This window comes from Anarhichas minor, unplaced genomic scaffold (genome assembly GCF_050575085.1).
Source record: "Anarhichas minor isolate MPS153535 unplaced genomic scaffold, ASM5057508v1 ptg000095l, whole genome shotgun sequence".
In the NCBI taxonomy this organism is placed as follows: domain Eukaryota; kingdom Metazoa; phylum Chordata; class Actinopteri; order Perciformes; family Anarhichadidae; genus Anarhichas; species Anarhichas minor.
The window spans coordinates 1,453,446-1,481,034 of NW_027466541.1; the positions used below are offsets into that span (position 1 = coordinate 1,453,446).

Consider the following 27,589-nt stretch of genomic DNA (forward strand, 5'->3'; position numbering starts at 1 on the left):
CAGTTTAACAGACAAAAAATAAACTATTAAATTAAACTAATTCCTTTATCTCCCTGTGAGACTCCCTCTATCACCCTGTGTGACTCCCTGAAGGATCTCAAGGACCCTGAAGCGAGCAAGAAGGATTGTAGCCGACCCCTCTCACCCTGGACATGAACTGTTCGTGCCCCTTCCATCTGGCAGGAGGCTGCGGTCCATCAGGATCAAGACCTCCATCAGGACCAAGACCTCACGCCACATATACAGTTTCTTCAGTCGGGTTCATTAACAAAGACCAGGACCCCCACTGACTCTGTCATCCCCAAGACAATCTCCTACCAGTCACTCCCCTGCACATCCCTTCTTAGGTTCTTATTTAAATACACTTGACACTTTTACATTACACTTATATTCTACTTGTTTATAATACTGTTATATGTTTGTTTGTGCACTTTATTTCATATTGTATTGTACATTTTAATAAGTTTCTATTTTTTGCACTGTGTTGATTGTTGTTGATTGTTTGTTTAATGTTATGCACCGTCCACCATGTCAAAATTCCTTGTCTATGCAACATACCTTGGCAAACGGTTCTGATTCTGATACTGTATATACATATATATCTATATTTAGATATTTGTAACCCTTACCCTATGTGAAAATGAAATGTGTGACGTGCAACGGCTGTGATGACGTCACTGCTGACGGTGCTGTAGAACATGTGATGATGAGAGAACAGCGCCGCCTGCTGGAGGTAATCTCGGCTGTCAGTCAGCTCTGTATTATTATTATCATTAATATCATCACTACATGTATCATGTAAATATTGATTATTGATGTATATTTAGTATTCTGGAGCACTTATTGTTCTGTGCGTGGGACAGCAGGGCGGGGCTGCAACTGCGCATGCTCAGTATACACATACACACACTGCGCATGCTCAGTATACACATACACACAATCTCAGCATCTTCTCACTGATGACAAAGGGTCCTCCGGGAAGACGCTCTGCGCGTGACCGCGTCCTCTGCTCTCGTGTCGCTGCAGACAGACCGATACAAGGTGAGAGAGACAGGATGCGCGCGACAGGGAGCTCGCGGTGATCGTCGGAGCGGAGCGCGAGGAGCTGACCGGACACCATGAGCTGCAACTGGGGCACCGAGCTGTGGGTACGTACACCTGTTCTCACCTGAGACCGTTAACCGGGAACCTGTCGGGGACGAGCCGGTAACCGAGCGGCCTGTGTGTGTGTGTGTGTGTGTGTGTGTGAGAGAGAGAGAGAGAGGGTGAGAGAGTGAGTCTGGCCCTCGTGCTTCTGTCTGCTCTGCCATAGCAACACAGTGAGTGACGACAGCTCTGCGTCGTCATGATGCTGCAGAGACCCAGACTTCCTCAAACTTATTAAGACTATGATTATGTATTATATTTTATATATATATATATATATATATATTAATGAATGAAGCCTCGTATACATGACTGTCCTCCTGAGGATCAACACTTCATATTTACTGGTTTACAGATTGAGGGTCTAACTCCTCTACATCTGGTTTAAACATCATAAATAATAATGATGATTCATGATGTTTACATTTAAGAACATCTTTAGGATGAAGTGCATTGATGATGTCACGAGTATGCATCGCATCGCACCACAGAGACAAAACCAATGATTATAAAAGATCATTTAGATAAAGACAATGTTAAAGTCAAATGTTCTTCATGCAACGATTTATGTTCCTTTGATGTTTGGTACAAAATACAAATATTCAAAAATCACAGAAGAGCTTCAGCTGATGATTTAAAGGTGAATTATGATGTCATTATTATTCGACCAACAGTGTGAAACCCAAAGAGTTTCAGTCTATTATCATATACAGTACATATGTGTATATATATGAGTAAAGTAGTGCAGTGTGACCAGTGTACATGTATCAGTATATGGTTAACTGTATTTATGATTAACTATACTACTACTGATACTAATACTGTTTCAGGACCAGTTTGATAACCTGGAGAAACACACCAGTTGGGGAATTGACTTCCTGGAAAGGTACAGCAAGTTTATTAAAGAGAGAGCCGACATCGAGCTGAGCTACGCCAAACAGATCAGGTACTTAATCACCTGTATGTCACCTTTACATCACCTGTATGTTACTTACACATCACCTGTATGTTACCTATACATCACCTGTATGTTACCTTTACATCACCTGTATGTTACTTACACATCACCTGTATGTTACCTATACATCACCTGTATGTTACCTTTACATCACCTGTATGTTACTTACACATCACCTGTATGTCACCTTTACATCACCTGTATGTTACTTACACATCACCTGTATGTTACTTACACATCACCTGTATGTTACCTATACATCACCTGTATGTTACTTATACATCACCTGTATGTTACCTATACATCACCTGTATTTTACTTACACATCACCTGTATGTTACTTATACATCACCTGTATGTTACTTATACATCACCTGTATGTTACCTATACATCACCTGTATTTTACTTACACATCACCTGTATGTTACTTACACATCACCTGTATGTTACCTTTACATCACCTGTATGTTACTTACACATCACCTGTATGTTACTTTTACATCACCTGTATGTTACTTACACATCACCTGTATGTTACTTTTACATCACCTGTATGTTACTTACACATCACCTGTATGTTACCTATACATCACCTGTATGTTACTTACACATCACCTGTATGTTACTTATACATCACCTGTATGTTACCTATACATCACCTGTATTTTACTTACACATCACCTGTATGTTACTTACACATCACCTGTATGTTACCTTTACATCACCTGTATGTTACTTACACATCACCTGTATGTTACTTACACATCACCTGTATGTTACTTATACATCACCTGTATGTTATGTTAGGGTTAGATGTTTTCAGGGGAGACCCAGACCGCTGGACTTTCCAGTCGCACCAAAAATGAACTGGATCCGGTTAACAATCAAAAAGTATTTAATAAACAAGAGAAGCTAGAACAGTTGCAAACTGAATTACTCTATCGATATCAATATGTCCCCAGGGCAGAGTTCTCACAAGGCCCACTAAATAGCCCAGCCCAGCTGGTAAACTACCCAGAGTGGTAACGGCGCGAACTCTGGCAAAAACCCTATGAAACTAAGCCTATATTTAAAAGTCTCTGTCCGAAAGTTTAAATGTCCAGTATCAGCCTCTGTGATTGGCCGAAATTCAATAGCCCCTCCTGGCTTGGGGCAGTTATCTCAGTGTTTGGTTGAAGTCGTCCGGCCTCCTCCTCAGGTCCTGGTGGTAAGTTGTCCATCCCTCTGTTCTCTGCTGCGCCTCTGTAAAGACTCACTCAAAATGATCTCTTTCTGACCCTCAAAACTATTCATACAGTGTTTTAATACCTTTAGTGACTATACTTCTATGGTTTAATACATTCACTGAGTAAAATACTGTAACATAATATCCTCTACAAGTAAGAATATTGTAAACATAATATATTCCATAAGTAAATATATTGTGACTTTTTAACCTATTTTGACATTATTATTATTGTGACACTTCTACTCACCACTTGGGGTGTTATTTAATCCTACTAATAATGCTTTTAATACTGAAATCCTTAACAGTTACTTATACATCACCTGTATGTTACTTTTACATCACCTGTATGTTACTTACACATCACCTGTATGTTACTTACACATCACCTGTATGTTACTTTTACATCACCTGTATGTTACTTTTACATCACCTGTATGTTACTTTTACATCACCTGTATGTTACTTACACATCACCTGTATGTTACTTACACATCACCTGTATGTTACTTACACATCACCTGTATGTTACTTACACATCACCTGTATGTTACTTACACATCACCTGTATGTTACTTTTACATCACCTGTATGTTACTTTTACATCACCTGTATGTTACCTTTACATCACCTGTATGTTACTTACACATCACCTGTATGTTACTTATACATCACCTGTATGTTACTTATACATTTCGTGTACGTATATGAATTAATTTATTCATATAAACCTGTCTCTCTCTGTCCTCCTGTCTGTCTGCAGGAGTCTGTCTAAGAAGTATCATCCCAAGAGGAGCAGAGAGGATGAGAGCAGGTCAGCTGACATGTTTCTCTCTCAATATTCTCTATAAATGTGCCCCAGTGAGAATGAATGTGTGGTGTGTAGAGTGACAATAACAACATCGACAGGTGGAGGTAATATGTTAATGAGACAGCAGCTTTAAGGTGTGTGATTGGTTCACTAAGGTAAAGCTGGCTTCTCATTGGTTGTTGCAGGTACACTTGGTGTTTGGCGTTTTCAGCAACTCTCCGTCAGTTGAGTGAACTCGCCATTCAGAGAGAAGAACTCGCTGAGAACCTCAACACACAGATCGTGTGTGAGCTGACACGATACACACAGGAAGTAAAGGCTGAGAGGAAGACTGTGAGTAAACAAACAAACAAACAAACAAGCAAACGGAATGAGGCACATCAACCCTGAGAAACAGCTCAGTGACGATAGCAAAGATTTCAGAGGCGTAATATATCATTTAGTTTAGGTTTGCAAACAATCTGTCAATCCTGCGTTCAAACCCTCTTGTGGTCAAAAATAATATAATATATATAAATAAATGATAAAGCAGCAGCAAGCATCTCTCTGTCATCACAAAGTGAGATGGTGTCTTCAGCTGGTCTCACTGAAACCAGCTGAAGACACCATCTCTTTTGACCAATCTTGCTCAGTTATAATAATAATAATAGTAATGATTAAAGCTGCAAGCAGCGATGTACGGGCCCTCATACCTTCCTGCGTCTCGGGGGTACTGGCGGGACGCCGGCCGATGCGGCCGCAAATGTCTTTGACCATCAGATAACGCATCTCGGAGTTCAACGATTTTTCCAGCGTGGACTGTGTGACGCTGGAAATTATGTAGTGCAAATATTCCACCAGTTCCTGTATCCACTATGTGACACAAGAGAACATGCGCAAACATGCATTATGTTGCTCAACATCAAGTATAGACCACATCATGTAAATGTCATGTAAATCGGATTCCGTTTGTCACATAACACTGTCTTCCTCTTGCCAGTAGGTGGCGCTATGACTTTGAGTGAAAATTGGCTTGTAGACATCCTCAGGCCATGACTGTTATCAAGTATGGCAAGTTTGGGACAGATTTGAGCAAGTCCAGTGGAGTTACATCAACTTGTTGTTTAATGGCGAATCATGTACAATGGCCGCCACGTCACGGCTACACCATTCCATCAAACGTAAAGCTTTGAGTAGCTTTTAATTGCAAAGGTCTTTAGATTATACTGACCAAATTTGAAGTGGATCTGACAAAGTTCCTAGGAGGAGTTCGTTAAAGTACAGCGACTAGAAATCATGGGAAAATTCACACAAAAATCAAAATGGCCGACTTCCCGTTGGTTTTAGAGCATGGTCCCAAGATACTTTTGTTTAAGTCTCCATGTGATACATGTCCCTACCAAATATCATATATGTAGGTCAAACGTAGCGCTGGGGCTGCATTTTTGAATATTTGTAGGGGGCGCTATCGATGCAATTTTCAACGGTCAAGCCAAAACGCCATATGAAATATTTATTTACATCACCTATGACACCTGTGCAAAGTTACAAGGCTTGCTGAACATCCTAAGCCACATAAAAAATTGCTTCATTTTTCATGGTGAATGACGCGTTGCCACGGCAATGGGCGCCACATAAAATGAAGGTCGTTCAATGTCAGTAGACCATTTTAGTAACTTTTCATCATCAATATCTTTAGATCATCCTAACCAAATTTGAAGTTGATCGCATGAATTCTGTCGGAGGAGTTCGTTAAAGTACGTCTGACAACGATGAAAATTGACAAAAAAGCCAAAAATGGCTTAACTACTGTATCGCTCCCAAGTGGATGAATGGAATGAAAATTACAGAGTGCGTAACAATATACGATGTGCACATATGAGATAAATTTTGCGATTAAAGGTTAGATGGTTTTGAAGTTATGAGTATTGAAAAACAAAGCCACGCCTTATGAAGTTCATTGGTCCATATCTTCTAAACGTAATGAGATATCAAACATCTTTTGATACAATGTTATTATATAGATCCAATACTGATCCACAGCAAATTTAGTAGCAATCGGACTCAGCGTGTAGGAGGAGGTTGCAAAAATGTTTTTTTCACAAAATTCAAAATGGCGGAAAACTTTGGTAGGCGGAGCTTAGGGGTCCAAGAGGCTTTTTTGTAGACCTCATTTGGTGGCATGCCTGTGTAAAATTTCAAGTTAATTGGACATACGGGATGAGGGGGCTAAATTCTAGGGGGCGCTAGCGAGCAATTTTTTCATGCTCGAGCATGGGACCCATAAAATATCAAATTTTCCCTCTGTCCTGATATGCTTGCCAAATATGGGGAGGTTGGGGACATGATAAAGCCCCCAAAAAGGCATTTCATTCGAGAGAATAATAATAATTCCTACAGTTTCAATAGGGACCTCGCGGCCCGACGTTGTCGGTGCTCGGGCCCTAATGATGATAATGATAGTAATGATAATAATGATGATAATAATACATTTTATAGAGCACTTTTCAGAATACTCAAAGACACTTTACATTAAAATCATCAGATAAAAGCTATACACTAAAAACATAAAACACACAATAATGGTCACACATTAAAAGCAGTTCTGAAAAGGTGGGTTGTGATTTGTGATTTGAATATCGAGAGGTCGGTGCAGTCTCGGATGTGTTTGGGGAGAGAGTTCCAGAGGGAGGGGGCAGCTCTGGAGAAGGCTCTGTCCATGTCCGGTGCTTGGTCCAGAGTGGAAGGGACAGGAGGCATCAGAGGAGCGGAGCCGACGGGATGGAGTGTGGTGGTGAAGCAGGCCGGTGAGGTAGCAGGGGGCCTGATTGTGGAGGGCTTTGTGAGTGAGGAGAAGGACTCTGTATTGGATCCGTTGTGGGACGGGGTGCCAGTGGAGATTCTGGAGAACAGGGGTGATGTGGTCACGGGAGTGGGAGTGGGTGAGCAGGCGAGCAGCAGAGTTCTGGATGTACTGGAGTTTATTTAGGATTTTGGATGATGTGCCATGAAGAATGCTGTTGCAGTAGTCGATTCTGGAGGTGATGAAGGCGTGGATCAGAGTTTCAGCAGCAGATGAGGAGAGTGATGGGTGGAGACGGGCCATGTTTTTTAAGTGGAAAAAAGCAGTTCTGGTGATTTGGTCAACGTGGTGTTCAAAGGAGAGGTTGCTGTCGAACATGACTCCGAGGTTGTGGATGTGTGGGGAGGGAGACGGAGTGGAGCTGTCGATGGTGAGGCAGAAGTTGTGACCGGTTTTAGTGACACTCCAGTTCTAAGGTCTTTGCACTGGCTTCCTGTCCAGCAAATAATTGACTTTAAAATCCTGCTGTTGGTTTATAAAGCACTGAATGGTTTCGGGCCAAAACACATCTCTGATCTGCTGCTAACTTCTGAACCATCCCGACCCCTTAGGTCGTCTGGGACCGGTCTACTTTCTGTTCCCAGAGTCAGAACTAAACATGGAGAAGCAGCGTTCAGTGTTTCTGCTCCACATATCTGGAACAAAGTCCCAGAAAGCTGCAGGTCTGCTGAGACCCTCAGCTCCTTTAAATCAAGACTGAAGACTTTTCTGTTTGCTGCCTTTAATTCAACCACATTCAAGGATATTGATACATTTCTGCATTTCTGCATTTTATTACTGTATTTTATTTCTTACACTGTTTTTTAATGTTTCAATGAATGTTCTTAATTGTTTTTAAATCTCCTTTTCTTTTGCCTTATGTTTTGATGCTTTTAATGGTTTTATGTGAAGCACTTTGAATTACCTTGTTGTTGAAATGTGATATACAAATAAACTTGCCTTGCCTAGTGAGGGATGTGGGACCAATGATGATCATGTCACATTTATCACAGTTAAGTTTGAGGGAGTTGGTTTGCATCCATGATGTAATGTCAGTGAGGCAGCTGGTGAGAGTGGAGTGAGTAGCAGTGGTAATGGCCTTTGTGGAGATGTAGAGCTGGACATCATCGGCATAGCAGTGGAAGTGGAGACCATGTTGACGTATGATATTACCAAGAGGGAGCAAGTAGAGGATGAACAGAAGAGGACCAAGCACCGAACCCTGGGGGACGCCGTGAGACAGAGGAGCAGTGGAGGAGGTGCAGTTGTTGATGCTGATGAACTGTTGTCTGTTTGTAAGATATGATTTAATCCAGGAGAGAGCAGTTCCGATGATGTTGAGGGAGGATTCGAGGTGGATTCGAGGTCGAGGAGAATGAGAATGTTGAGGTGACCAGCGTCTGAGGAGAGGTCTTTTCTGTTAGAATAAATACAAAAACAACAAACATGGAAAATAAGACTTAATCTCAAATTTCTAAATGAAAAAGAAAGACATAATAAGATATGAAATTAAATATAAACTAGTTAAAGATGATAAAGAAGTCTGACCAATGAAATAGAAATGTGTTGACCAGTTTATTTTTTTGTTTTGTTGTTGCAGCATTTCCAAGATGGCCGCCGTACCCAGCAGCACATTGAGAGCTCCTGGAAACAACTTGAATCTGTGAGTGACCTCTAACTCCGCCCACCAACACCTGTGGACCCACCCACAAACGCCACGCCTCTAACTCCGCCCACCAACACATGTTGACCCACCCAGAAAAGCTATGCCTCTAACCCCTCCCACCAACACCTGTTGACCCGCCAACAAACGCTACGCCTCTAACCCCACCCACCAACACCTGTTGACCCGCCAACAAACGCTACGCCTCTAACCCCACCCACCAACACCTGTTGACCCGCCAACAAACGCTACGCCTCTAACCCCACCCACCAACACCTGTTGACCCGCCCACAAATGCTACACCTCTAACTCCGCCCACATTCACAACATAAAGACTAAATTAGAACTCTGCGTGACGTTTTTATTTCTCTTTTGTTATCTTGTTGTCATTTTGCTGAGCAGAGTAAACGTCGGTATGAGCGTGACTGTAAGGAGGCGGAGCGAGCTCAGCAAGTCTCCGACAGAATCGACCTGGACAACAAGACAGACGGAGAGAAGGTGGATAGCTGAGAGTACTGTTGTACTTTGTGTACTTTACACTGTAGTTCTGTTAATAGTACTAATCTTATTCTGAGTTCCATCAACATATTATTGATCCTAATGATCACACAGCTGATGAATGAGCTGTGTGATCCCCAAAAACCCCAAAAATTGCTCCTGTAGCTGAGCCTACGGTGTAGAATCTGAATTGTAAGTCGCTTTGGATAAAAGCGTCTGCTAAATGACTTTAATGTAATATAATATCTGATCTGTGCCAAAGTGAAACTGACCTCATCAATAATGTCAGAGTTCAACTTTTATTTTGGTGAAACATCAGTGCTGATATCTAACTAATCTGCACTCCTGTCTGTCTGTCTGTCTGTCAGCGCTGCTCACTGAAGGTAAGTTCCTTTCACATAATTTTTTTAAACTCAATATGTATTCCATTTGTTTTTTATTAGATTTTGGATTGTTTGAGAAGATGTTTACAGTTATTACAGTTATTTACAGTTATTACAGTTATTTAAATTATTAGTTATTTACTTTACAGTTATTTACAGTTATTTACAGTTATTTACAGTTATTTCAGTTATTTATAGTTATTACAGTTATTTACAGTTAGATAGATAGATAGATAGATATGTACTTTATTCATCCCCAGGGGGAAATTTGTATGTTACAGCAGCAAGACACACCAAGAAGCAAAGTAACAGAGTAACCAAAAATATTAAGTATTAAAAAATGCACAATATATACAATAGAATAACGGAGTAGGACAAATTAAATATCAGAATATAGAATATATAAGATAAAACAACAAAAATGCACAGTATATACAATGAAATAGACTAGTGTTAAATTAACTGACTCGGTGAAAAACTGTAGTGCAAAAATTAAAAATCAACCCCAGCAAACGACAGTGTAGCAGTGTGTAATTATGTGGAGGATGATCTGGCCAGAGGTGATTTATTATAAAGTCTTATAGCAGAGGGCAGGAATGTTCTCCTGTATCTGTCCTCGTGACAGCGGAGCTGGATCAGTCTGTTGGAGAAAGTGCTCCGCTGTCCCTGCAGTAGGTGGTGGAGAGGGTGGTCCGGGTTATCCAATATGGATAATAGTTTTTTCAGTGTCCTCTCCACCACCTCTTCCAGATAGTCTTGTTTACAACCAATGATGGAGCCGGCCTTCTTAACAAGTTTGTTCAGTCTGTTGGTGTCTCCGGCTCCAATGCTGCTCCCCCAGCAGACTACTGCGAAGTACAGTGCACTGGCCACAACAGACTGGTAGAACATCTCCAGCATCTTGCTGCACACGCTGAAGGATCGAAGTTTCCTCAAGAAAAAGAGTCGACTCGTCCCCTTCTTGTACACAGCGTTGATGTTGGTCTTCCAGTTCAGTCTGCTGTCGATGGAGACACCCAGGTACTTGTACTCCTCTACCATGTCCACATCCTCTCCCTGAACTTTCACCGGTTGTGGAGCTGTCGTCTTCCTCCTGAAGTCGACCACCATCTCTCTGGTCTTGGCCACGTTCAGACGCAGGTGATTTCTACCGGCCCACTCCACAAAGTCATCCACTACTGCCCTGTACTCCTCCTCCCGTCCGTCCCTTATACACCCGACCACCGCAGAGTCATCAGAGAACTTCTGCAGATGGCATGACACAGAGTTGTACTGGAAGTCAGTGGTGTACAAGGTGAACAGGAAGGGAGACAGAACAGTTCCCTGTGGGGCTCCAATATCACTGACCACCCCATCAGACAGCACATGGCCCAGTCGGACAAACTGTGGTCTGCCTGTGAGGTAGTCAGTGATCCAGGAGACGGTGGACGTGTTAACCCCCACCACCCGCAGCTTCTCACTCAGCAGCACTGGTTGGATGGTGTTGAATGCACTGGAGAAATCAAAGAAAGTGATTCTCACAGAGCCACCGGATCCATCCAGGTGCGACTGAGCTCTTTGCAGCAGGTAGATGATGGCATCGTCCACTCCAACATGAGGCTGGTATGCAAATTGCAGAGGGTCCAGTGAGTATTTCACCTGCGGTCGGAGGTGGGCCAATACCAGCCTCTCCAGCACCTTCATCACATGTGATGTGAGGGCAACTGGTCGGTAGTCGTTGAGGCTAGATGGTGTCGTCTTTTTTGGTACAGGAACCAGGCACGACGTCTTCCACAGCACCGGGACTTCCTCCTGCTTCAGGCTCAGGTTGAAGAGGTGTTGCAGGACAACAGACAGCTGGCTGGCGCAGGTCTTCAGGACCCTGGGGCTGATGCCATCAGGTCCAGCAGCCTTGCCTTGGTGGAGACTCTCCAGCTGTCTTCTCACCTGGCCCGTCGTCACAGAGAGGGGGGGGAGGGGGGTCATAGTCTCGGTGGTGGCAGAGCCCTTAGAAGTGGAGGGCTCTGAGTCCATGCAGCTCACCCGGGGGGACAGAGGGGGAGGTGTTTGGGAGGTGTGGTGTGTGGAGGAGACAGATGAGGGCTGTGAGCTAAATCTATTGAAGAAACAGTTTAGCTCGTTTGCCCTCTCCAGGGAGTCCCCTGGTTGTCTGCCTTCAACCTTGAAGCCGGTAATCTGCTTCATCCCCGTCCACACCTCCTTCACGTTGTTCTGCTGGAGTTTGGCCTCCAGCTTCCCCCTGTAGGAGTCCTTGCACTCTCTGATCATCAACTTCAGGTCGCGCTGGACTCTCCTGAGCTCGTCCCTGTCCCCAGACCTGAAAGCTGCTTTCTTCTTATTAAGAAGAGCTTTCAGGTCACTGGTGATCCATGGCTTGTTGTTGGGGAAGCAGCGTACAGTCCGGGATGGTATGGTGGTTTGTTCACAGAATTTAATATATTCTGTGATACAGTCTGTCATGCTGTTGAGGTCCTCCCCATGTGGTCCACACAGCACATCCCAATCCGTTGACTCAAAGCAGTCCTGCAGGGTATCATTAGCCTCCTGAGACCACCTCCTCACAGTCCTGGTGGTCACAGGCAGGCTCTGCACCAGAGGAACATACCTGGGTGTTAACAGGATCAGGTTGTGATCAGACCTGCCAAGGGGGGGAAGGGCAGTAGCACTGTATGCATCATTGCATTTGCATACAGTAGGTCCAGAGTTGTATTGTTCCTTGTGGGGCAGTCAACATACTGGTGTAAGGTCAGCAGGGCTTTATCCAGAGTGTGGTTAAAGTCTCCAGTAACAGCCAAAAACGCACCAGCATGTTGACTCAGCAGTCCAGATACAGTGGAGTGGATGGTGTCCACTGCTACCTCAGCGTCAGCTGATGGCGGGACATACACAGCCACAACAATGGCGGACGTGAACTCCCTTGGCAAATAATAAGGACCCATCCCCACGGCTAACAGTTCAATGTCCGGGCTACAGAAGCATTCCTTCACACACACATGGACACACACATGGTCGGGATTGCACCACCTCTCGTTCACATACACTGCAATCCCGCCACCTCTCTTCTTACCGCTCTGTACAACGTCTCTGTCCGCCCGAACGGTCCTGAAGCCAGGCACCGACGCACTGTGATCTGGAAAATCCGCATGCAGCCAAGTCTCCGTGAAACACATGATGCTGCACTCACGGAAGCCCCTCTCGGTCTTAACCAGCGCGCCGAGTTCGTCCGTCTTATTCGCCCGTCTTATTCGCCAAAGACCTCACGTTCCCCGTTATGATCGCCGGTACCGAAGGTTTATATTTCCTCCTCTTCGCCCTCCGCTTAGCGCCCGACCTGCAGCCTCGAGCCCTTCTCCGTAGCTCCGCCGGGATCTCAGACCTGGCGCCGGGCAGCAGCCGCGGTTTCCTCAGCGCAATCAGCTGATCGCGGGAATAGACAATGGCCCCGCTCATTGTGTGTGGCTCTCCGTTACAAACAGGAAGCAAAGTAACAAAAAGCCACGAGAAAAGTTGAGACAAATGTTACAGTCTGTTGTCTGACCATAAAAACCAAACGTTAAGGAAAATGAAAAATAAAAAGTAGAGGGGAAAGAGTGAAAAAAAACTCAAATTAAAACACACAGAGGGGAGCTGCTGCAACAGGCTGCCGCTGGCACTGCGCCATCTTGCTAGTTATTAGTTATTTAAATTATTAGTTATTTACTTTACAGTTATTTCAGTTATTTATAGTTATTACAGTTACTCCAGTTATTTACAGTTATTACAGTTATTATAGTTATTTACAGTTATTACAGTTATTTAAATTATTAGTTATTTACTTTAGTTATTTCAGTTATTTATAGTTATTACAGTTATTTACAGTTATTATAGTTATTTAAATTATTAGTTATTTACTTTAGTTATTTCAGTTATTTATAGTTATTACAGTTATTTACAGTTACTACAGTTATTTACAGTTATTATAGTTAATTAGAGTTGTTTACAGTTAATTAGAGTTATTACAGTTATTTACAGTTATTTACAGTTATTACAGTTATTATAGTTATTTACAGTTACTACAGTTATTACAGTTATTATAGTTATTTACAGTTATTACAGTTATTTATAGTTACTTAGAGTTATTACAGTTATTTACAGTGGCCCTATGACCCAATGTTTCAAATAGATAATGTGACAACACATGGGCAGCATTACAAAAATGTACTTTAAAATTAGGAAACTTACAAATACAGAAACGCTGCACGTAGCTCACACAATAATGTAAACCAGGGAACACTAAAAAGTGATGCACACCACTGGGACACAAAATAATTTTAACAGTATGTGTATTAATATATTTTGTATAAAATCCTCTCCTGGTTTCAGGCTCGGCAGACGGCTCAACAGAAAAAACAAGCTGCTGAAGAGTCCAGGAAAGACTATGTGACCAGTTTAAACCAGTTTAACCAGGACCAGCACCAGCACTATCACACCCTGGTACCAGTTATATACCAGGTAAAACAACAGTACCACACTCTGGTACCAGTTAAATACCAGGTAAACCAGCAGTACTACACCCCGGTACCAGTTATATACCAGGTAAACCAGCAGTACTACACCCCGGTACCAGTTATATACCAGGTAAAACATCAGTACCACACTCTGGTACCAGTTATATACCAGGTAAAACAACAGTACCACACTCTGGTACACAGTTATATACCAGGTAAACCAGCACCACACACTGGTACCAGTTATATACCAGGTAAAACAACAGTACCACACTCTGGTACCAGTTATATACCAGGTAAAACAGCAGTACTACACTCTGTTACCAGTTGTACACTATTTAAAACAACAGTACTACACTCTGGTACCATTTATACACCATTTAAAACAACAGTACCACACTCTGGCACCAGTTATATAACAGATAAAACAACAGTACTACACTCTGGTACCAGTTATACACTATTTAAAACAACAGTACTACACTCTGGTACCAGTTATACACCATTTAAAACAGCAGTACTACACTCTGGTACCAGTTATACACCATTTAAAACAACAGTACCACACTCTGGCACCAGTTATATAACAGATAAAACAGCAGTACCACACTCTGGTACCAGTTATACACTATTTAAAACAACAGTACCACACTCTGGCACCAGTTATATAACAGATAAAACAGCAGTACCACACTCTGGTACCAGTTATACACCAGGTAAAACAACAGTATCACAGACTGGTACGAGTTATATACCAGATAAAACAACAGTACTTCACTCTGGTACCAGTTATACACCATTTAAAACAGTACTATATTCTGGTACCAGTTATACACCATTTATAACAGTACTATATTCTGGTACCAGTTATACATCATTTAAAACAACAGTACTTCACTCTTGTACCAGTTATACACCATTTAAAACAGTACTATATTCTGGTACCAGTTATACACCATTTAAAACAACAGTACTACACTCTGGTACCAGTTACACACCAGATAAAACAACAGTACTATATTCTGGTACCCGTTATACACCATTTAAAACAACAGTACTACACTCTGGTACCAGTTTCACACCAGATAAAACAACAGTACTACACTCTGGTACCAGTTTCACACCAGATAAAACAACAGTACTATATTCTGGTACCCGTTATACACCATTTAAAACAACAGTACTACACTCTGGTACCAGTTACACACCAGATAAAACAACAGTACTACACTCTGGTACCAGTTTCACACCAGATAAAACAACAGTACTACACTCTGGTACCAGTTTCACACCAGATAAAACAACAGTACTATATTCTGGTACCCGTTATACACCATTTAAAACAACAGTACTACACTCTGGTACCAGTTACACACCAGATAAAACAACAGTACTATATTCTGGTACCAGTTATATACCAGATAAAACAACAGTACTACACTCTGGTACCAGTTTCACACCAGATAAAACAACAGTACTACACTCTGGTACCAGTTTCACACCAGATAAAACAACAGTACTACACTCTGGTACCAGTTATACACTAAGTATATTCATATTTCTGTGTTTTCAGCGGATCCAGGACATGGAAGAGCGGCGCATTGAGAGAATCTGTAACGCGATGCGTTCATCAGCTGAAGCTGAGAGGAAAGTTCTTCCTGTTGCGAGTCGCTGTCTGGATGTCATGATGGATGCTGCAGAGGGAATCCAGCCCAGGATGGTGAGTCTCAACTGGGCTCAAATCTGGTAGTTCAGGTGGAGATTCTGGTTCCTGTTGAAACGAACCACAGAACAAGATCACGCTCAACGTAGGTATAAAGTGCTGAACCATAGAGGTCTGTGTTCAATCTGGAGAGTGTCCCGAAAGACCTGGTCTTAATAGACCAGGTCTTAGTGGACCAGGTCTTAGAGGACCAGGTCTAAATAGACCAAGTCTTAGTGGACTAGGTTTTATTAGACCAGGCGTTGTGGACCAGGTCTTAGTCAACCAGATCTTAGTGGACCAGGTCTTAGTGAACCAGGTCACTCCTGTCTGTCTCTATCCATCTGTCTGTCTGTCTGAACATAGTCTTCTTGAAGCCTACAAAAGGCCAATCCAACTTTGTTCCTGAGGTTCTCTTGTGTAGGGTTAGGGTTGGTTTAGGGTTAGAAGCACCAGAGACTTCTTCTAACTGGAACATTCACTGATAACTTCTACTTTCAATACATTCTTTGTTTTCTTCAATGTGATTTGGTTTATGTCAATGTGACACCTGAATGTTTCAAAGGGTTTGTGTATTCTGATGTGTGTGTGTGTGTGTGTAGGATACCCAGCAGGTGGTAGAGGTGTATAAATCGGGCTTCGACCCTCCAGGTGACGTAGAGTTTGATGACTACAGCTCCACCATGAGGAGGAGCATCTCTGAATCTAGTTACCTAGACAACCGAATGGAGGGGCGGAGACACAGCAGGAAGCTTTGGCCCTTCATCCGGAAAAACAAGGTACACACACACACACACACACAACAGGAACACACAAACACACAACAGGTACACACACACACACACAACAGGAACACACACACACACAACAGGTACACAACAGATTCACACGCACACACACACGACAGGTACACACACGACAGGTACACACACCTGGAGGAGTCACCTGTACTCACCACACTTCTCTCTCTCTCCAGCTGTTGACCCTCCTCTCCTCCCCCCGGCAGCCTCCCCCTCCACCCCCGACCTCACCTTCACCTGGGGGAGTAGCCAACAGTCCCCACTCCCCGCCCCCTGCCTCCAGAGAACCAATCACACAGCGGCTGAATGACCTCATGAGCTCTGGCTCCAGAACCAGGAAGCAGTGTCTGCGCAGCCTCAAGAGAGGGGTACACACTCCTGTATATTTACACACATAAATACACACTCATGTATATTTACACACATGAATACACACTCATGTATATTTACACACATGAATACACACTCATGTATATTTACACATATATAAATACACACTCATGTATTTGAGCCCATAGCTGTGTTGTTAATGTTGTCATGTTTCCTTCATGCTCTTCTCTGATTGGACAGCTGTCACTTAAACTGGTCAGTATCACACCTGTCTGTCTGTAACACTCAGCTGTATGAAGCTACATTTACTATTGTTGACATTATTATTGTTATTATCAATATTATTATTATTATTTTATGATTTTCAGTGTGTAGCTATAATATAATGTGATGTGATGTCATACCGTGACGTGTGTGACATCATGACCTGCTGCAGGGCTCCGGTCCTGCAGACTGCAGTCATCTTCCTCCAGAACAGAGAAGAAAGAAACTTCAAACCAGAATCAACAACATGAACGAGGAGATCCAGAGAGAGAGAGAGCAGAGGTACACACACATATACACACATGTATACACACACATATAAACATATACACACATATACACACACATATACACACATACACACACATATACACACGCATATACACACATATACACACATGTATACACACATACACACACATATACACACATATATACACACACACATATACACACGTATACACATATACACACACATAGTAAAACTTCTTGGTAATACTTCTTGGTAATACTTCTTAGTTATACTTCTTGGTAATACTTCTTGGTAATACTTCCTGAGATAAACATTGTTTGTACATTACAAACCCAACAAAAGCAGAAACTTTGAACATTTTACATCTCAAAGGAAAGTTGACAGTTAACTCTGGGAAATATTGATCTATTATTGTATTCATTCATATCACGAATAAAAGTAAATATTTGTATTGTTCTGTTGTTTCAGAGACGCTCTGTTGAAAATGAGGGAAGTTTATGAAAGAAATCCTCAGATGGGCGACGCCGGCAGTTTGGAGCCTCGACTGGAGGAAGTTAAACAAAGTCTACAGAGACTGGAGGAGGAGCTGAGGAGGAACCAGGTTTATACCATTAATACTATGTACACACAGTACTGTATATACATATAGTACACACACATAGTGCCACCTACTGACAACAGGAAGTCATCCCATGTATATGAAAAGTACACGGTGTACATGATAAACAGCAGTATGACTTCCTCTAGCACCACATAGAGCAGTGATTCTCAACTGGTGGGTCGCGACCCAAAAGTGGGTCGCGGACCCGTTTTCAGTGGGTCGCGGGCCTTTGCCTGACAAAAAAAAAAAAAAAAAAAGTGATTTTATTTTGAAGGGCATTTTTTATGCAGCGGAATTATTCCAGCATTTACGGCATTTACGGCAGTGCAGGAAAAACACCGACCAATGCGTTGTGAATCACATCACGTGATGCAGCTCAGCCAATCAAATATGGCCATTCTGACAAGTTTCCTGACTCAGTGAGATGTACACACACCGTGACACATGGGGGAGAGAAGAGGATATAGAACACAGAGCAGGACTGTTGTAACATTAGTTGTAAAAGTCAAAATCATAGAACGATTTCCAAAAGAGAAGAATGGCCAGAGAGACCAGAGTCATTAGACTCTGACTGGACAGACTCATATACGGTAGGTGAATTCTTCCAACACTAATTTCTCTTTTTAGAAGATGAGAAAAATATAATATTGTGGCTTTATCACTTCACCCTGAATGAACTGAATTTAAAGCTGCAGGGCAATTCAGTGAAAACTATTTTTCTAAAATGAATTCTGTTACGTAATTAAATTTTTAATCCAGCCGTTATTTTACTTGAAATGAGAAGAACATTTATTTATGCATTTCTATGTATTATTTATAATCCATCCAGTTAAATTTGAAAAATTTGAATAATATTAGTTAAAATATAATTGATGTGTACTTTCTTTGATTTGACAGTTGTTTACTACACAGAGATGTTACTACTACCCAAATTATATATATAATTTGGGTCGTGGGTCGCGGCTTGCCATTAAGGGGTGATGGTGGGTCCCGCAGCCAGACCAGTTGAGAACCACTGACATAGAGGACACAGGAGATTCTGTCCAGTATCACAGTAATGCAGTACTTCATGTACTCTGTAGGCGTGGCTCTCGGAGGCCGACTCCAAAGCTTGTGACCTCAGCAGTCGGAGACAAAGTGGAGGTTGTGGATTAAATTCTCAGGTCGACACTCCAGGAAGCAGCAGCTTGAAACAGCTGGAAGACCGGAGTCCAGCCAGCAGAGAGAGGTACTGATTACTGATTACTGATTACTGATTATTGATTATTGATTACTGATTATTGATTACTGATTATTGATTACTGATTATTGATGACTAACTATTGATTACTAACTATTGATTATTGATTATTGATTACTAACTATTGATTACTGATTATTGATTACTAATTACTAACTATTGATTACTGGTTATTGATTACTAACTATTGATTACTGATTATTGATTACTAAATATTGATTATTGATTATTTTATTGATACTCCTGTAGTACTGAAATGATTCAATGTTTATCGACTAAGCATGCTTTAACCTGTCTCTCTCCACCTGTCTCTCTCTCTCTGTACCTGTTTCTCTCTCCCTCTACCTGTCTCTCCCTCTACCTGTCTGTCCCTCTACCTGTCTCTACCTCTACCTGTCTCTCTCTCTACCTGTCTCTCTCTCTACCTGTCTCTCTCTCTACCTGTCTCTCTCTCTACCTGTCTCTCCCTCTACCTGTCTCTCTCTCTACCTGTCTCTCCCTCTACCTGTCTCTCCCTCTACCTGTCTCTCTCTCCCTCTACCTGTCTCTCTCTCCCTCTACCTGTCTCTCTCTCCCTCTACCTGACTCTCTCTCTTCAGTCCTGACGGCAGTTACACTGAAGACCACAGTGCAGAGCTTCAGTTTAAATCTCGTAGTTCAGAGTTTGATGATGACTTTGAAGATGAAGAACCATTACCGAGTATCGGCACCTGCAAGTCCCTTTACCCATTCCAAGGTACTGTTTACTGTACTACTGCTACTACTGCACATCAACAGGTACTCAGTGATATTTTCAGGGTCAGACCTTGCTAGGCGTCGTTACAGGTCGTTACGGGTTGATATGGATCGTTATGGGTCGTTACGGGTCGTTGTGGGTCATTGCAGATCATTATGGATCATTACAGGTCGTCCGGTTGAGACTTTAGACCACGAGGTGTTTGTGTCTCCTGACAAACTAAATGTAAAGTTGACGTTTTGTCTCTTCAGTCGTTCGTGTCTTTAGTCACTCATGAGAGTCGCTAGTCAAGACAGAGACTTTTATTTAAAGTTGATCTTCAATACAAACTGGAAAGCTGAAAACAATAAATACTCTTCTTCATCATCAGCTTCATCAAATCATTAACACAAGAAATAAACAAATAAAGAAGTCCAAAGTTAGTGTTCCCTCAGTGTACATAAACCTGATCCCCCACAGAGCCCTGACAGAATCCAGACCCTAGTCAGGGTCTCAAAGTGAGCTGTGTCCCTTCAGACTGCACCGCATTGGTCCGGTCCTGAATCTAACATCTGGTTCTTCCTGCTCTGTAGTTCCAAACATAAAATTAATTATTTTTCTTAATGCATATTTAAGCCCAAAGACAAACAAGGGGACAGAGAAATTCCCTCCCAAAACCTTCACCTGGTCCTTCAGTCTGAAGTGAAGACCTCCTTTCACCTGGACTCCTTCAGTCTGAGACGAAGGGTTCTGGTCCTTCCAACACCTGAACATGTTTTACAGGAGCAGGGATCCGATCCGGACTCTCTGTTAGAGGGCAGAATGAACTGAATGATGGTCTGAACATGTTTCTGATTTTCTGCAGGACAAAATGAAGGCACTCTGTCGATGGTGGAGGGAGAACTACTTTCTGTGGTGGAAGAGGACAAAGGTGACGGGTGGACCAGAGTACGGAGGAACCTGGAGGAGGAGGGATACGTCCCCACCTCCTACATCAAAGTCTTCCTGGACAGCAGTGCCAAAGGTGCCATGACCTACATATGACCTTCATCTGACCTCAGTAGGACTTTTAATGACCTGTAAATATGACCTTTAATGACCTCCACGTGACCTCTAGGCTGTCCACTCCAAGAACCAAAACCAATGTGAGCAGTTAGGGCTCACATTGAGTTAGGGTTTAGGGGTTAGTCCAGCTGTCCACGTCTCTCTCTGATGTTTCCTACACATTCAAATGTACATAGAGATATATTTAAATAATAATCATAACAATAATTATAATGATAATCAGTTTGTTTCCTGGTCACTTACATCAGATTAAACATTTATTCAGGAAATGATTTTCCTTCACTTTGTAAAACAGAAAATAAAATAAATTATTGTATGAAACTCAAGAACTGCACCAACAGTTTTTTTATTATTCATATTCTAATTCATAAGAATACCCCGGTAATTCAAGCACACTCTCCGGTCCCCCTTTTTGAAGATGGGAACCACCACCCCGGTCTGCCAGTCCATGGGCACTGATCCCGACCCCCATGCGACATTGAAGAGGCGTGTCAGCCAGGACAGCCCAACCATGTCCAGCGCTTTCAGCATCTCAGGGCGGATCTCATCCACCCCCGGCACCTTGCCACCAAGGAGCTTTTTGACTACCTTAGCGGCCTCCGCCAGGGATATGGGTGAGCCCCCCCAGGTCTTCAGGTGCTGCCTCCTCTGCAGAGGACATGTTAGTCGGGTTTAAGAGTTCCTCAAAGTGCTCTTTCCGCCTCCCGACGATGTCCCCCATTCGGGTCAACAGTCGTCCCCGTCCCCCCCATAGGCCCTGCTTTCCCTTCCTGAGCCGTCGGATGGTTTGCCAGAACCTCCTTGAGGCCAACCGAAAGTCCTTCTCCATGGCCTCCCCGAACTCCTCCCATGCCCGAGATTGGGCCAACCAGGCCCTGAACGCCTCCTTCTTCAGCTTGACGGCTTCCCTCACCTTCGGTGTCCACCACCGGGTTCTTGGGTTGCCGCCACGACACAGCTCCGACCACAGCTCCTAGCGGCCGTGTCCACAATAGAGGCTTTGAACATGGTCCATTCGGATTCCATGTCCCCAACCTCCCTCGGGATGTGTGAGAAGTTCTTCCGGAGGTGGGAGTTAAAGACCTCCCAGACAGGGTCCTTTGCCAGATGTTCCCAGGTCACCCTCACTATACGTTTGGGCTTGCCGGGTCTTTCCAACCGGTTCCCCCGCCATCTGATCCAACTCACCACCAGGTGGTGATCAGTTGACAGCTCTGCTCCTCACTTCACCCGAGTGTCCAAGACATACGGCCGCAGATCAGATGATACGATTACAAAGTCGATCATTGATCTCCGGCCTAAGGTGTTCTGGTACCAGGTACACTTATGAGCCACCTTATGTTCGAACATGGTGTTCATTATGGCTAAACCGTGGCTAGCACAGAAGCCCACTCGGGTTCAGATCAGGCAAGCCGTTCCTCCCAATCACCCCCCACCAGGTTTCTCCATCATTGCCCACGTGAGCATTGAAGTCCCCTAGGAGAACTATGGAGTCGGCAGGTGGCGCCCTTTCCAGGACCCCTCCCACTGACTCCAAGAAGGCCGGATACTCCGAACTGCTGTTTGGTGCATGCACAAACCACAGTCAGAGCCTTGCTCCCCACAACCCGCAGGCGCATGGAGGCGACCCTCTCGTTCTCCGGGGAGAACTCCAACACAGCGGCGCTCAGCTGGGGGCTCGTGAGTATCCCCACTCCCACCCGGCGCCTCTCACCTTGGGCAACTCCAGAAAAGGACAAAGTCCAGCCCCTCTCCAGTCTATGCTGCCGGCGATCGGCTCGTCCAGGCCTCCGGCCCTGCCTGCCGCCTGGTCTGCATTGCACCCGACCCCGATGCTTGTCCCTGCGGGTGGTGTGTCCACAGGGTGGCTGCTCCATGTTGTTTCTTCGGGCTGAGCCCGACCGGGCCCCATGGGCGAAGGCCCGGCCACCAGACGCTCGGCGACGAGCTCCCCACCTGGGTCTGGCCTACCAGGGGCTACTGCCCCGGAGAACATAGCTCCCAGGATCACTGAGCCACTCAAACTCCTCCACCACGTTAAGGTGGCGATTCGCGGAGGAGTATCACACTACTCAGCCTCCCGGGGAAGGCTTATGCCAGGGTGCTGGAAAGGAGGCTCCGACCGTTTGTCGAACCTCGGATTCAAGAGGAGCAGTGTGGATTCTGTCCCGGCCGTGGAACAGTGGACCAGCTCTTTATCCTCGCAAGACTACTGGAGGGGTTCTGGGAGTTTGCCCAACCAGTCTACATGTGCTTTGTGGACTTAGAGAAGGCTTTCGACCGGGTCCCTCGGGGGTTCTTGTGGGGGGTGCTGCGGGAGTATGGGGTGCCGGACCCGTTACAATGGGCAATCCGGTCTCTGTACGACTGTAGTAGGAGCTGTGTCCGCATTCTCGGCAATAAGTCAGACACGTTCCCGGTGGGTGTTGGCCTCCGCCAGGGCTGCCCTTTGTCACTGGTCCTGTTCGTGACTTTCATGGACAGGATATCTAGGCGCAGCCGGGGGATGGAAAACGTCAGGTTCGGAGGTCTCGGGATCGCCTCTCTGCCGTTTGCAGATGATGTGGTCCTGTTGGCCTCCTCGGTTTGTGCTGTTTGTGCTGTTTGTCAGGCGCTGTACCGGACCGTCTTGGTGACGAAAGGCGAAGCTCTCAATTTACTGGTTGGTCTACGTTCCTACCCTCACCTATGGCCACGAACTTTGGGTCGTGACCGAAAGGACAAGGTCACGGGTACAAGCGGCCGAAATGAGTTTCCTCCGTAGGGTGGCCGGGCTCAGCCTTAGAGATACGGTAAGGAGCTCGGTCATCAGGAGGGAACTTGGAGTCGAGCCGCTACTTCTTCACGTCGAAAGGAGCCAGCTGAGGTGGTTCGCGCATCTAATCAGGATGCCTCCTGGACGCCTCCCACTGGAAGTTTTCCAGGCACGTCCAACTGGGAGGAGACCCCGGGGGAGACCCAGAACACGCTGGACGGATTATATCTCCCAGCTGGCCTGGGAACGCCTCGGGATCCCCCAGTATGAGCTGGAAAATGTTGCGGGGAGAGGGAAGTCTAGGTCAGCCTGCTTGGCCTGCTGCCACCGCGACCACCACCGCGAGCGGAGGAAAATGGATGGATAATTCATAAGAACAAGAATATGAATAAATGTATTGTATGTTTGTGACCACGAAAACATTTACGTTTGTTCCTTTTATTCCACGTTGTTTCCTCGCAGCACTACGATATAAGATAAATATATGAATATACATATATACAGTATATATATCAGTGGCGGGCCGTGCATTTTATACCTGGGCCTTCACTCCTGTCCTGCAGCTGAGCCACCTCCTGATAACCTCATGATGGTGCCACAGCTACGGTTATTATTCGTTTATAGGGCTGTAACTATACACGTATTCGTATTAAACCGTTCGGTACGCGGCTTACGAACCGAACAATACGTTTGAATAATACTAGTGCATTTGGAAAATGCAGAAGCTTAAATTGTAGGAAATATAATGTTTTCTGCGCTCACATAGGAGACAACGGGCTGTGACCTCTGAACCGTAAAAAACATAAAAATCTACACCAAGCAAAATGCAAACAATGTCATAATTTCTTCCATATTTTACAATTTGAACTCTTACTAATCCGACTAAGCTTTGCTTGCTACGTTAAGTTTCGTTTCACGATAGTCACGTGCTCGCCCACTGACCAATCACAGCGCATGCTGCACCTCACTGCAGAGCTGCACCTTGAAACTGAGCTGCACGTAATGCTGACATACTTGTAGGCCAGCTAGCAGCTCTGACGCATCAAAGAATACGCCCAACATGTCAAACTAAAGATCTGATTGGTTGAACACTATTACAATCAACAATATCGTCCCCATTCACTTAAACTGCACATGGATGCACTTGTGAGTCTGCAGGCCTCGGGCCTCTCTTCTTACCTAGAGACACAGAGGTGAAATCTGATTGGATAAAAGCTCTACTTAAAACAAGTTGCACTGGAAGCAGAGCAACTGAGGAAGACAGGAGCTGTGCAATGAGAAAATAAGATAATGGGAAAAATATTTTTATAAAATATAATAAATGTTGTGTATTTAAGAAAAATTATTAAATTATAAAATAGCTATAACTTTGTGATTCTGTTTAGGCCAGCCACTGATAAACACATCATGTTCATATATATACACATATATATATGAACATGATGTGTTTAACGTGACTTCCTGTTCATTTAGAAGGATTTTGATGCTGTCCGTCTTCTATCGCTCATCAAATCGATCTGAAAATGTTCCAATTATGATGTCATTGTTACAGTTGTAGCAAGGACTAGGTCCAGGATTTTAAATCAGTATATTTATATATAATTTTAATTATATCTATAATCATAACTATTTTCATATATAATAATTATTATTTTTATATATAAGTATCTTCTCGGAGTGGGCGGCCTTTAAATGATGTCGCTCTTTGACCTCTATGACCTTTGATCTCTGACCCCCTCCCCCCCTCCTGATGACCTCTATGACCTTTGATCGCTGAATGTCAACACGTTGATTGCTATGGTTACAGCAGCAGCCTGTCTGTGGTATATGTGCTCTGCCTGTCTGTGTGCTGAAGTGTAAGACAGGTGAATCTCATCTCAGGCTCCGCCTCTTTTGATTTGCTGATATAATTATTAATTATTAATTATTGTGAAGCACGTCTTTAAATGTAGAAAAACAGGTTAAAGATTGTGATCTGAGATCTGATTTAAACACACATTTTATTGTTATTACTATTAAACACATTTTAGTATTCAGAGTGCAGACGGCAGCAGTCTGACCTCCTGTCTCACTCTACCAGCTCTGACTTATCTACCTGTCTGTCTCCCCCTCTGGCTTCTGTGTGTCTGTATTTGTAGGCTTTGTGCAGAGTAGTCGGCTAGTCTAGTATTCCACCAGTGAGGACGTCTCTAAAGGAAGGTAACAACTTTTCATTGGACAGTTTAACTCTTCAGGTATCTCGGCCAATCAGATGACGCGATGGAAGAGAGGCTCTACTGGTGACTGAGAAATTACATCATAAATGAGAGATCAGAGATTAGACAGGTCCCAAACACAGATCATGTGTAATATCAGAACCCACATATTAGACAGGTCCCAAACACAGATCATGTGTAATATCAGAACCCACATATTAGACAGGTCCCAAACACAGATCATTTGTAATATCAGAACCCAGATATTAGACAGGTCCCGTTCAGTGGAGCTCTGATCCATATCCTATATATTTATTGGAGATCCAGATTATCACATTAATCATTTCTTTATTTGTTGAAATACACATTCATGTTTTCACGAGTTTAATAATTACAATAAATTATAAAAGAAAGTAAATCCTAATCTTCTGATCAAATGTATTAATCTTATTAATTTATCCTTAAATTATTCTATTTCACATTTGAGCCCAAAATGATGCATTTATGTTTTATGTGCTTGAAACATATTTTATTTTATAATTGATCTGATTCACTGACAAACTGACCTGAGATCAGTTGAACCTGCTGTATTTAAACCTCTTTAAATTAATGTTTGTACGAATGTGTTGTTGAAAAGAATCGTTCCTATTGGCCGAGAGACTGAAATAAAACAGGAAGTGTTCATCTTGTTTCTGTCACAGTGATGTGTAAATAGAAACTAGCTGCAAAAGTGTAGCCCCGCCCCCTGTGTATCTACTGATATTAGCCCCACCCCCGGTGTACCTACTGATACTAGCCCCGCCCCCTGTGTACCTGCTGATATTAGCCCCCGCCTGCAGATTAACCAGTGTCTATTAGCCCTGCCCCCTGCTTGTTAATGATGATGATGTTGATGATATTGATTGTGTGAAATGTGAACTTTTTTATTTCATAGTGAGATTTTGATCAGTTAATGATTTTTTAATTACGACGTGAGACTGCTGTTCATGCACTTTTCAACTTCCTGTATGTTAAAATTTCAAAATAAAGTAAACTCTGATCAAACAAGGAGTTGGTAATCTGTGTTTATTCAGACTGTTGCTCAGAGGCACTGTGGCAGAAATATTATTATAATATAATGATTATTAACCATAACATTTAATAATATGTAAGAGGAAGGTACGGAGGACAGAAATTAGTGGCAGCGCAGCAATCACAGGCAGAGTCAGTTCTGCAGGTTTTTAATCAAACAAACCTCAACCAACACAAAACAACAGAAAACGTAGCTCAGTCCAGAGCTCGATCAGTTAACTATACAACTAAACTAAATCAGCCGGGCCGCTAGCCGACTTACCGGGCTTAATCGTCTTCCACCCGAGGAGAAGACACTCTTCTCCTCTCGTCGTCTCCTTCCTGCTCCGTTTCTCTCCTTGCCTTTTGTTCCCCTCGCTGATGAGGAGATCAGGATCAGGTGTGTCACTTCCCACACCTGATCTCAATGCTCTCCTGAAGGAGTGGATGGAGCCTTCTGGCAGGAATGTAGATGCCAGCCACTACCCTGCCCCTCAGGCCCTTACAAATATAATAACCCTAATATCACGTTATTTAATATCACATTATTTAAAGGGGTTAGTTCATGGTTTGGGTTAGTTCATGGTTAAGGTTAGTTAATGGTTTGGGTTAGTTCATGGTTAGGG

The 27,589-nt window shown here is 43.5% G+C and overlaps 1 protein-coding gene across 1 annotated transcript; it reads left to right on the top strand.

Moving 5' to 3' along the window:
* Positions 1-953: 953 nt before the first annotated feature.
* Positions 954-26,960, top strand: fnbp1a (formin binding protein 1a). Its single transcript, XM_076082520.1, has 18 exons — positions 954-1,148; positions 1,977-2,092; positions 4,094-4,144; positions 4,327-4,474; positions 8,563-8,625; positions 9,028-9,123; positions 9,492-9,506; positions 13,869-13,997; positions 15,567-15,713; positions 16,298-16,474; positions 16,672-16,863; positions 17,066-17,080; positions 17,262-17,371; positions 17,811-17,943; positions 19,026-19,171; positions 19,783-19,919; positions 20,764-20,922; positions 25,857-26,960. Exons 1-18 carry the CDS (start codon positions 1,119-1,121, stop codon positions 25,883-25,885), a joined length of 1,893 nt encoding a protein of 630 aa, XP_075938635.1. The 5' UTR covers positions 954-1,118; the 3' UTR covers positions 25,886-26,960.
* Positions 26,961-27,589: the final 629 nt, after the last annotated feature.